At 36.1% G+C, this 12479-nt stretch overlaps 1 protein-coding gene across 3 annotated transcripts in view; it reads right to left on the reverse strand.

Annotated features, from left to right (window-relative positions):
- Positions 1 to 12479, reverse strand: part of EXOC6 (exocyst complex component 6) — a 228117-nt gene that overhangs the window by 28600 nt on the left and 187038 nt on the right. For all 3 annotated transcript variants that reach the window (XM_040623792.1, XM_040623793.1, XM_008696251.2), the window contains exon 20: positions 7795 to 7868. In XM_040623792.1, coding sequence (XP_040479726.1) covers positions 7795 to 7868 — 74 coding nt within the window. The remainder of the gene's footprint in view (positions 1 to 7794; positions 7869 to 12479) is intronic.

Here is a 12479-nt window from a genome sequence, read left to right on the forward strand (position 1 = left end):
TATAAGTCAAATAAAAAAGTACAGATTAAGACCACAATGTAAAATTACTGTATACCCACTGGAATGGCTAAAAAGAAGAGACAGATAATACCAAGTGATGACAAGGATGTAGAGCAACAAGAATTCTTCTACACGCTGGCTGAAGCATAAACTAGCACTCCGTTGTGGCAAACTGCTTCACAGTGTCTATTATAACTCATCTTAGGCATGCCCACTGAATTAGCACTTCCACTCCTAGGCAGACACCTTAACAGAAACGTGTGCATATGTTCACCAAAAGACACGCAAACAAATGTTCACGTTAGCACAATTTCTAAAAGCAAAATTTCAATCAACTCATATGTCTTATCAGTAGTAGAATGTATAAATTATGGTATGTTTGTATAATGGCAGACCTCACAGAAAAGGGAATGAAGGAACCACAACTACATGTAACAACATGGATAAATTTCACAAACATGTTGAGCTAAAGAAGGAAGAACCTTCTTAAAAATTAAAGCTACATAATTTCATGTATACAAAGTTCAAAATCAGGCTGAATTAATCTGTGGTGTCAGAGGTCGTGACAGTGGTCATCCTTTGAGAGGGAGAAGGGTAATGGCTGATAGAACAGTAAGAGGTAGGATGTCTTTCGAGGTACTTACTGGTCAAGTTTTCTTTCTTGATCTGGGTATTACCGAGGTGAATTCACATTGTGAAAATCAGCAACAGTACACTGAAGAATTGCCTGAATGTATGTTTACGTCAATAAAGCTTCTATTTGAAAAGTGCTATAAGATCCAAATATATTTTGCACAATTCAAATTCTCTCTCAAATTCTCTACACATAGTTCAGAGGAATGTTCATTCCTCTTTCCCCTGGTTTGCCCAAAATCAAATACTTGAAAACAAGATCTGGGGCACCTGTCTGACTCAGCCAGTAGAGCATATGACTCTTGAACTCAGGGGTCATGAGTTCAAGGCCCACATTGGGCATGGAGCCTACGAAGAAAAGAAGAAAGAAAGAAGAAAAGAAAAGAAAAGAAAAGAAAGAAGGAAAAAAAAAAAGAAAGAAAGAAAAAAAGAAAGAGAGAGAGAGAGAAAGAAAAAAAGAAAGAGAGAGAGAGAGAAAGAAAAAAAGAAAGAGAGAGAGAGAGAAAGAAAAAAAGAAAGAAAGAAAGAAAGAAAGAAAGAAAGAAAGAAAGAAAGAAAGAAAGAAAAAAGAAAAAGAGAGAGAGAGAGAAAGAAAGAAAGAAAGAAAAAAAGAAAGAGAGAGAGAGAAAGAAAGAGAGAAAGAAAGAAAGAAAGAAAGAAAGAAAGAAAGAAAGAAAGAAAAAGAAATCAAGATCTAATCCTAGATGGGGAAAAAAATATTATGAGGTCATTTTCATGACACAGGATTGTAATAGGAAGAAAAAAATGGTATATCTGACTCATATCTAGGCTAATAGGAACCACATATTTGATTTTCCTCTAAGGCTTTAGACTATATATTCCCAGGTTTTTAAAAGGCTCTTCCTATGACAAAGTATCTAGTCTGTCACGAGTTGGAATTCTACGTGCTCTCCAATTGTGTCTAAATCACCATGCAAAACTCAAGGCACAATCGACCCCCAAAGTATCTAGTGTCTGTCACGAGTTGGAATTCTACGTGCTCTCCAATTGTGTCTAAATCACCATGCAAAACTCAAGGCACAATCGACCTCACATTGGTCTACCCCAAATATCACCCTTACACGAATGCAGTCTAAGAATTCCCAGCAAATTGTTGGTTTGTTTGGAGGCTAACTAAAACTACCAGATCTTTTTCATATTATGTCAGATTTCTTCCAACTTATATATCTTTAAATTAAATTTAAAAATATTAAATACAAGGGGGTGCCTGGATGCCTCAGTTGGAAGAATATGCAACTCCTGATTCCAGGGTCATGAGTTTGAGCCCCATGTTGGGTGTAGAAATTATTCTAAATAAATATATAAATAAATAAAGCATTTAATATTTTCCTTGCTAAATTTATTTATTTATTTTTTAAGATTTTATTTATTTATTTGACAGAGAGAGACACAGCCAGCTAGAGAGGGAACACAAGCAGGGGGAGTGGGAGAGGAAGAAGCAGGCTCCCAGCGGAGCAGGGAGCCCAATGCAGGGCTTGATCCCAGGACCCTGGGATCAGGCCCTGGGTCGAAGGCAGACACTTAACGACTGAGCCACCCAGGCGCCCCTCCTGGCTAAATTTAACCTTGTTGGTTTTCACATCACTCAAGCAGCATTGTTCACTTATCACTACTAATAGCATGTTGAGTCTATAGGTAACCCTCTTAGCTTTGTGTCATCTATACATATAATTTGTATTTCTTCTATGTATTTATTATCCCAGTCATTATTTTAAAAATATGTTGATTTCAAACTATCAAAGATAGACATCTAGAAGGTGATGCCAGAGTCTTGAAGCATTTCCCAAAGTATGTTTCATGTAATACATTCCAAAATGAGTGAGGGAGGTGTTCTGTGATGAGTTTGGGAAATGCTGGGTTACCAGAGAATTTCTCAGTCCTTACAATTCTAATGTACATGGTAAGTCTCTAAGAGGGAATTAGAGTATAAAGTGTTTCTCAAACTTGGCTGACTTAGAAACTCCTTTAAAGAAGTCTTTTCTTATCCTGAGAAATCACTGTTCCTGGAAAGACACTTAGAGAAACACTACTCTGGGGTGATAATGATACAAGAGCCAACTTCTATGGGCAAATTATTGTTTTATTTTTATTTTTTTTAAAGTAGGCTCCACGCCCAATTGGGGCTTGAACTCATGACCCTGAGATCGAGAGTTACATGCTCTACCAACTGAGCCAGCCAGGTGCCCCATGAGATTGTCTTAGTAGCCTCAAATCCACCTAACTGCATTATCCTCCAACCTACCTAAACTTCTTCATATTGTCAAAAGATTATCAACATATTGTCGAATGCAGCAATGATATATCTTACTAGTCTAAACTTATCACAAAGTGAAACAGAATTGGGTAAAGAGGCTTTAGTATTAGGATTAGTAAGCCATGGATGCTCAATCTACTGTGAGAATTATGTTCAGTAAGAAGCTATAGAGATGAGATATATATTTTGAAGTTTCCCACAAAATTGGCTACATCTTAAAAATTCTGGTGATGAAAAACTAATCTTCAGTTATATAAAAACTAAAATTCGGTTATATGGGACATCTGCTTTTCTAGTGATATTTAGTGAAATATTTCTGCGTATTAAGTTATAGGGGTGCCTGGGTGGCTCAGGTGGTTAAGCATCTGACTTCAGCTTAGATCGTGATCCAGGAGTCCTGGGGCTGAGCCCCATGTGAGGCTCCCTGCTCAGTGGGGAGCCTGCTTCGCCCTCTCCCTCTGCCCTCCCCTCTCCCCCTCCCCTACCTGTGCTCTCTCTCACTCTGCTAAGAAATAAATAAAATCTTAAAAAAAAAAAGGGGGGGGGCGCCTGGGTGGCTCAGTCATTAAGCATCTGCCTTCGGCTCAGGGCGTGATCCCAGCGTTCTGGGATCGAGCCCCACATCAGGCTCCTCCGCTGGGAGCCTGCTTCTTCCTCTCCCATTCCCCCTGCTTGTGTTCCCTCTCTCACTGGCTATCTCTCTCTGTCAAATAAATAAATAAAATCTTTATAAAAAAAAAAAAGAATGAGTTATAGGGGCACCAGCCTGGCTGAGTCAGTAGAGCATGTGATTCCTAATCTTGGGGTCACGAGTTCAAGCCCCAGGTTGGGCTTAAGCTTACTTAAAAAAAATGAGTCATAGAAAATTATCACTCAATTCTGTATAGTATATAAAGAATATTATAATAAAAATAGTTTGAAATTTTTAAGGTTTTCATACGTCAAAAGAATTTTATATATTCATCTGAAATCCATTCGAAAGATTACATTTAACAAAATAGATGGTCTTTGTAAAAGAAAATAGACACATGTAAGTATACCGAAGTCCTTCTTTCAGGGAATTAATTTCAGAACTGGGGGTAGGAGGATGATAGGGTTTACTTATAAAAAAAAAAGTTTACACATACAAATCATATTAAAACAGCACATTTAAAATTGATTGAGACACTATATTCACATAATGCGGTACCAGTACCACTAGTCCTCCGTATTGTCTGTGGGCTAGTAGACCTTAAGATGTTGTTGAGATAACTGGCTTCCATTAACAAGCATGTGATTGGCAGGATGATAAAGTCTTTTCACTCACAGGTCAGCTATTTCCTTTTCTTTAAAAGAGGGCAATTCTGATGATCCATCTTTTAGCTACAGTCTCTCATTGAGTCCCAATTCTCTTGCCTTCAGCTTTGATATGGTTCTAACTTTCCTCTTGTATCAGCTCATACTTGTCATCAACTCCTCTATTCAGAACAGCAAATATCAGGAGTTTGACCTCAGGGCAAAGTCCGGGTGGGCAGGTAAAATCTGACCACTGGACCTACTTCCTAATCTTTCATACCCAGCAATTCATGAAGCAGTATCAAATTCAAACTAAAAAACAGAAGCATGACCCCTTATAAGTACTATGAAAAGGGCTCTTTTGCCTTTCTAAGTACACTTGAAAAGAACTGTCAGCTACCCTATTAAGACAGAAATGGATCACAGGCTAGAAAAAAAAGAAGGAAAATGCAGAAACCCAAATGAAATGTAAATAAAAGTGTTAGCACCCTCTTTATGTTTGGTGATATAGTACTTCATATAAAAATATTAAAATAACATTCTATGAAATGTCTTCATGAAGTCAGGAACATTAAATCACTAATGAAACTTTAAGGCATCTTTATTTAAATAACACTGACATCTGATACAAAAATCTTCTATCGCCTCATTTGAGACTTTAAAGACTAATTTTATTTTCAGTCAATTCCCATACTTGGCATTTCACCACTTAACTATTTATAAATTAATTTGAGAAACAAATGTATGTGAAAAATAATTATCTTTGTCGAGTTATTAAATCCAAGCCTCTAAAATGATGAAATTCAAGTATGTCTCAGTGGTCCAGCAGCTAAAGACAAGAGTTAGTTGCATCTTCTTGTTTCAGAATGCAAAAGTACAAAAATAGAGTATGATTAAATTTTAACAATAATTAGGAAAAATTATTTTAAGCCCCTTTTTAAAACTAGAATACATTAAAAATTACCTCATTAAAATTTATCTACTAGTAACCTACACTGAATACTAAAGAGTATACTTTAAAACTGTGTTTTATATTAAATAGGTATTTCTACATAAATCTTTAACAGTTCTACATGTGTCATAATAGATTTCAGAATTCTAAACTTTTCTAATAGATTTTTTTGTATTCACTTAAAAGATTCTTAAAAAATAACATTGATGAGGAAAAGCCAACCGGGCCTTAATGCCTGGAAATGCACAAACTTAAAAAGTAAATTCAACCAAAAAGACTTGAGATGTTTATTAATATAAATGTACAATGTAAGTGTGCCTTAATAACAATTCCCTGGTGAGGGAATGCTTTACATATGCTTGTAAAGAGGCCTTCTTTGGTGTCAAATGATGATAGTCTTTGAAGGAGGAAAGTACCTGGGATTAGAGTTTTAATCTGCATTGAACCAACCTCCTATTTGAACAAATCAAATAACAGAATCTTTACCCACAGTTTCAAATGTGGTCCTATTCACAGTCCTACAATGTGATTACAAACTAGTTAATACCATACAAATTCATACAAAACTGACAAAATATCACATAATAAATTTCAAATTTTCTGAGAACAGATTATTTGTATATATTGGGAGATATCCTCAAATTATATACTCTTTGGTTTGGAGAACATATTTATGTCCTTGTAACAGGGAAACCTACCCCAGTAAGTGGCTATAACCTAATTAAGAAATGAACATACAACCACGCTTATTCCCAGTTTGCTAAAGGACTCCATTTTCTGTATTAGATCATCTTGTTCAGGGCAATAAGACCGCAACAGAGAGAACTCCTTCTAAAGCAAATAGATCTACCTTCTATATGAAGGACATCTTTGGGTAAACTGGAATAAAAGTTCAGAGTCCACCTTCTTCATTTTCTACTATCTTCTCCAACTTAGTAAGGATGATCATTTCTGGTTTGGCATAATACATGAACACTGACTGCAAACAGAAATATTAACGTATCTTATATGTTCAGTGCTTTACAGATAAAAAACTGGGAAATAGGGATAACATTTTCAGTTTCCTTCTCAACCTGACTTGAAGATACACCATTTATATCCACATGACTCACTGTCCTGTAAGTATTTCTATCCAGTTCGTGGGGGTTTTGTTTCTTTAAAAGAGTTTTAAGCTCCACAAGAACAAAATTCTCTTTTACATTACTTTTGTGTCTATTTCAACTGTATCACACCTCTCCAAATAATCAGTAACTACATAGTAGTTCATACATATTTATAGAAGACTGGTTTGGAATTAAAGCAAAAACAGCTGTATTCTCACACATTCACTGAAACTACTCAAATTGGTCCTGCTCCAAACATCACTGTGGTGGTCTATTTGCATCAACAATGAAGACCCATCTTCGGGCATCTCCATCTCCAAAGGGGATGGGACCATTAATAGACTGATATCACAATGGCTTTGTTGTTGTTTTTTTTTTAAAGATTTTATTTTTAAGTAATTTCTACACCCAATGTGGGACTTGAACTCACAACCCCGAGATCAAGAGTCCCGTGCTCCACAGACTGAACCAGCCAGGTACTCCCGCAATTGCTTTGTTCTAATTCCATCTCCATTTGGTTCTTCTTGCCAAGGGCAGCAGCCATCCTGTTGTCAATTCTGAACCCCTGAACCCTCTACCTTGGATCTACCCCTCCTCCATACTCTTGTGCCTCCCAGCTCTATTAAACTCCTTAATCCTAGGATTAAGAAAGAAAAAGGAGGGGGAAAGAGGAAGAAATGAATAATAAGAAAATATGGGGGAGATGGAAAAAGGGTAGGAAGTAAATAAAGAAAATGACAATAAAGATGTCAAAAAGTAGTAAAATGATTAGAGGAGATAAAAAAATTATCATATTTGTTACTCTACTTAACTGACCAGAAAAGAATTATATAAATGTATAATTACCTTTTACAAAGCAGTTTTGTCCTTTTTCATGGAGGCATACAGAAAATTTACTTTATTTTTTAAGATTTTATTTATTTATATGACAGAGAGAGAGACAGAGAAAGCAAGCACACAAGCAGGGGAAGCGGAAGGCAGAGGGAGAGGGAGAAGCAGGCTCCCTGCTGAGCAGGGAGCCCAATGTCGGGCTCAATCCCATCCCAGGACCCTGGGATCATAACCTGTGCTGAAGGCAGACACCCAACTGACTGAGCCACCCAGGCGCCCCCAGAAAATTTACTGAAAAACCATTCTTTACCACAGTTTTAAGCAAGGGGCTCCTTTCTGGGTTGTAATAATTTACATTGAACTTGGGTCCTGACACTAATTATACCACCAATTTTCATAATAGGACCATGAAATCATTAAGAAATACCTCAAACTTCAAGTGTCATTAAACCAAAGTATAAAGTTAAAGTATAAAGTCATGTGCTTAGCAGGTAATGAATAAGTTAAATATTCACTGATAAAAGCGGTCCATGAGGTTGAAACACCAAATAGAGATACAAGTTCAGAGAGAAGGGTCAAACATATAGTTATAAAAGAAGCACTTTTCCAAAGAAAAAATTGTTTCAAGGCAAACAAGCATTCTGTAGTGTTAAAAAAAGAAAAAGAAAGAGAAAGAGAGGCAACAGTAGAAAACAAAAAATGAAAGCTACATTATTACATCTTACTTGTCTGAGGTCAATGAATGCTAGCTGCAGGGTATCCCCCTGGAATCCTGGCACAGGCTCAGAGCTGGCAAACACTATTAAAAAAAAAAAAAAGTAAAAACAAGATTGCAAAATATACAAGAATTTAACCACTAAATTAATTTCTACTCATTACAAATGTATTATAATATTTACATGTAACCATTTCAAATGAAGACTATTTATGACTTTCAATTTCCACTACTGAGAATGTTCTCCACACCCATTACCACAAGTATTTTAATAATTTTAAACTTCTAATCTACCATTTAATCACTGTAATCCTTAATTACAATAAATTTAGAATGATTATCCCACATAAAGTTCAAGAGTAGTAATATACTTCAATCAAGAAAAGTTTTCTGACTCTATTTAGCCTTAGGTGAATGATTATAGAAGTATTTTGAAACTATACCAACTCCATGGCTGTCAACATATTTCAAAACTTCTCCTTTGTTACAGAACATACTTATAAAAATCCTACCTCCAGCTAAAAGCAATAATGGGCAGACACATAAAAAGTCAGCTTTACATGCAGACAACAGGTAAAGTGTTCTAAGTAGCAAAATGAGGATGATGCAGGAATGTCTGTTCATGTCTTCTAATAATTTTTTTTCCATAAAGGAATCCTACCTCTTTAAAAACTAAAAAAATATTTTCGGACAAGACTGAAAAATATTTCAAAAGATTTTTTTCTTTTCTTTTTTTTTTTTTTTAAAGATTATTTATTTTAGGGAGAGGGGAAGGGGCAAAGGAAGAAGGAGAGAGAAACTCTAAGCAGACTCCATGCTGAGCACGGAGCGGGACTCTGGACTCCGGGATGGATATCACGACCCAGAGATCACACCCTGAGCTGAAAGCAAGAGTCAGACGCTTAACCAACTGTGCCACCCAGGAGCCCCTCAAAAGATTTTTTTCTATAATTTTCTTGTACTTAGACATTTTTAATACTAGTAACATAGCTTGTTTAGTTAAGTTGGAGACAATTCCAATATTATTTTGAAGACAAAGACTGTTGACTCACAAACCTATCATTTTACATGCAAGCTTCTCTGATACAAGTAAGAATGCCTGCAAGCATTCTGTGTTTTCCTACAAAACATTACAGATTTTCCATTTATAAATTTATCTAAGCCAATATTTTAGAAGCCATTTAAATTTGCACCCTATATATATAGTTCTTGGAATAACAAAAAATAATTCTTAAGTTCAGTGTATTATGTGTGAAATATAGTTTAGAAAGGCTCAGAATCATATATTTAATTTTAAATACATGAAAGCCTAGCATAGCTTAATTTATCTGGCATTTTTAGGGAATGAAGATGCCAAAATAAGTTTTTTTGTTGCTGTTGTTTTAAGATAATGTTAATTTTTTAATCTTAAGCATTTTTGATGGAATTTTAAACTGTAACATAATACTTCCTTCATTTTTAAACTTTTTTTGAGTATTCTAAATATTATTTAAACATTCCTTAATTCTCTGGATTACTGTTAAGAATGCTTTTTATTCTATACACTACAGTAAATTCTGAGGGCTGCCATATTAATGCCCCCCTTTTTTACATTAAATAGATTAGAATGCTGTACTGTTTGAGTTCTTATGTCTAGCTCTTACAATTTTTCTGCCTTCTCTCTTGCAGTTTTAACATAAATTCTTATTCTCTGCTCTCTCATTCATCTTATTAATATGCTGCCTTTAGTAGTCTTGAGCTGGCCAGTCAGCTAACTGACTACTAGAATTGTGTCTAAAGTAAGAGGAAATACAGCCTGAGCAAGGGCCTCTCCCACAAATAAGGTGATGAGTTCTATATATGCTTTTGAGTATACGCACTTTTCAAGTAGGAATAACCTTTTTGTTAGTCAGAGGTACACCATTTTTTTCCTTTACTTCTTGGTTCTCTCCTATGTACTACGTATAGTTATAGCCATCAGATAGGTTAGACTACATTCACTTTTCTCAGGCCCCCTTTTCCAGAAAACTAAGATTTATTGAGCAAATCTAGCCATACTTTTCATTATTTAGTATAATTCACTCACATCATTGTCTTTTCATACAATGAAAAGTGGCATACTTTCATACTGTGGTGACCCCATCACCTCCAACCATGTCCCAAATAATTGAGTTGTCTTTCTTTAGTACCAACAGGTCTTTTTTTTTTTTTTTTAAAGATTTTATTTATTTATTTGACAGAGATAGAGACAGCCAGCGAGAGAGAGAACACAAGCAGGGGGAGTGGGAGAGGAAGAAGCAGGCTCCCAGCGGAGGAGCCCAATGTGGGGCTTGATCCCAGAACGCCGGGATCACGCCCTGAGCCGAACGCAGACGCTTAACGACTGAGCCACCCAGGCGCCCCTCAACAGGTCTTAATTGAAAAATAATAAGCAAAATTACAATTACCTATTAAAAGTAAAGGTTTTTTTTTTAATTTAAAAGTAGTTTTCTTAAGACCACCCAGCATATTGTTGGCTTTCTTGGCCCCAGTCTCAGGCTACTGTTTCCAAGTAACAGTTAACTATGAGTCAATCCCTAGTGGTCTCCAACCAAGTCTGTAAATATTGGCTCAGCTTCTACCATCTCCACATATACATATACATACACAGAAAATAAATACTTCCTCTAACACAGGGAGACTTACTTTATATATCAGGCATAAAAATAAGTTCAACTTCTATTACACTTGCAATCATTATTTACTTTATCTCCCAGAATTTTTCTGCACTGAAAATGATCTGTCATTTTCTTTTCTCTCAGTTCCTGTTTAAGGTACTATAGTTTAAGCACCGTTACTTGGCATTAAACCAAAGAGCTTAGTGTCAAAATCATAACAATCCTATAAATTTATATAGCACTTTATAGTTTACAAAGCAGTTTCTCATACACCACCTACTTTGATCATCACAATAACTTATTTTAGTAAACAGGACATGCAAATGATGGATCAAAAATCTTAGCAGCTAGAAGAGACACTCTCTTTGAAATACCTCCACCAGTCCCCTGAAGGCTTGGCTTAAAAGTCACTTAGTCCTTCATTTTATAGATTCAAAAAATTAAAAGTGAAATGACTTGCCCAGGATCACATAGCTAATTTTCCTAGCATTCAATCCATTGATCCAGAATCTGATTAAGTATTTACCTCTCACCTTTTATCCTCTCACAAGAACCTAACCAACATTGAAGTGCAACTTACTAGTTCATAGCTCTTGGGACTTTTTCTCAAATGTTTCTTAGGGATAGGAGACAATTTAGCAATCTCATAATCATCTGGTACAGAGGACATTTCTAATTATTTGCTATTTAATTTGTTCAATGGCTTCATATTTTTTCCTTTACTTCTTTAAAACTAAAATTCAGTCAATCCTGTTGTTTCTATTTTCTGAAATAACTTCGGCCTAAATCTGCCTCTATCTTAGTTCAAGCTATTACCTATTTCTTGCTTGCCTGCTAACACACACTTTTACCTGGTTTCCCTACCACCTCTCCATCCACTACTCCTAGTGTGATTTATGTAAGATGTAAATGTAGTTTGTGCCACATCACAGTTTAACATCTTTCGATGGTTCCCCATCATCTTCATGATAAAGCAAGACAAATAAGGTCCTTTATAATCTGGCCTTTGTCTCTCTCTCTAGTCTCATCTCTTACCGCTTCCCTAGGGGTACCTTAAACTCTTTCCATATCAAACTACCTGCACTTCCTTGCATACACAACAGTCTCTTTCCACAGTATTTGTGATCCTTCTGCCTGGAGCAGCCTTTCTCCTCTTCTTTTCCATCAGAAAGCTCTTACTATCCTTCCATTCAATCACCACCTTCAGTGGACGACTTCCATTATCCTGCAGGCTGGGTTAGTCTTCCTCTGTGTTCTCACTACAATTTCCTGTGCACAGGCTAACCACACCACCCATTTTGCTGTAATTGTTTATCTGTCTGGGTCTTCCCACCTGGCCATGAACTCCCTGAGGGTAGAGAATATATTTCCATTTCTATATCCTTATCACTTAGCACATGCCTGACATATAATGAGTAGTCAACAAAAGTTTCTTAAATGAATGAAGGAAATGAACAAATGAACAAATAGATTCTAAAGGAATGCTGTCCAGTCCTGGTAATCGATACATAATGTAGCTTGCTGATTAGATCATGAATAGAGCTGTCCAACAGAACTTTATGCAATAATGGAAATGTTCTCTATCTGCACTGAACTGAATTTTTAATTTGAATTTAATAGTCACATACGAATAATGCACTATAAAAATGTAACATTCTGTGCGTATATATTGTATTTATTTCAAAATATTTGAGGATGGCTGAGAATACCTCTAATGTTTTCATCAATTAAAACTAAATTGAGGGGCACCTGGGTGGCTCAGTCATTAAGCGTCTGCCTTCAGCTCAGGTCATGAGCCCAGTGTTCTGGGATCGAGCCCCGCATTGGGCTCCCTCCTCAGCGGGAGGCCTGCTTCTCCCTCTCCCACTCCCCCTGTTTGTGTTCCCTCTCTCGCTGCCTCTCTGTCAAATAAATATATAAAATCTTAAAACAAACAAACAAACAAAAACCCCTAAATTGAGAGTTCTTCCACTAAACAAGAAGCTTGTGAGAAGCAGAGATCATTTCTTTTACCTTTATATAATTCATGTCTGGTGTATAGGAAATACTCAGTAAATGT

This window comes from Ursus maritimus, unplaced genomic scaffold (genome assembly GCF_017311325.1).
Source record: "Ursus maritimus isolate PB19 unplaced genomic scaffold, ASM1731132v1 scaffold_7, whole genome shotgun sequence".
NCBI lineage: Eukaryota > Metazoa > Chordata > Mammalia > Carnivora > Ursidae > Ursus > Ursus maritimus.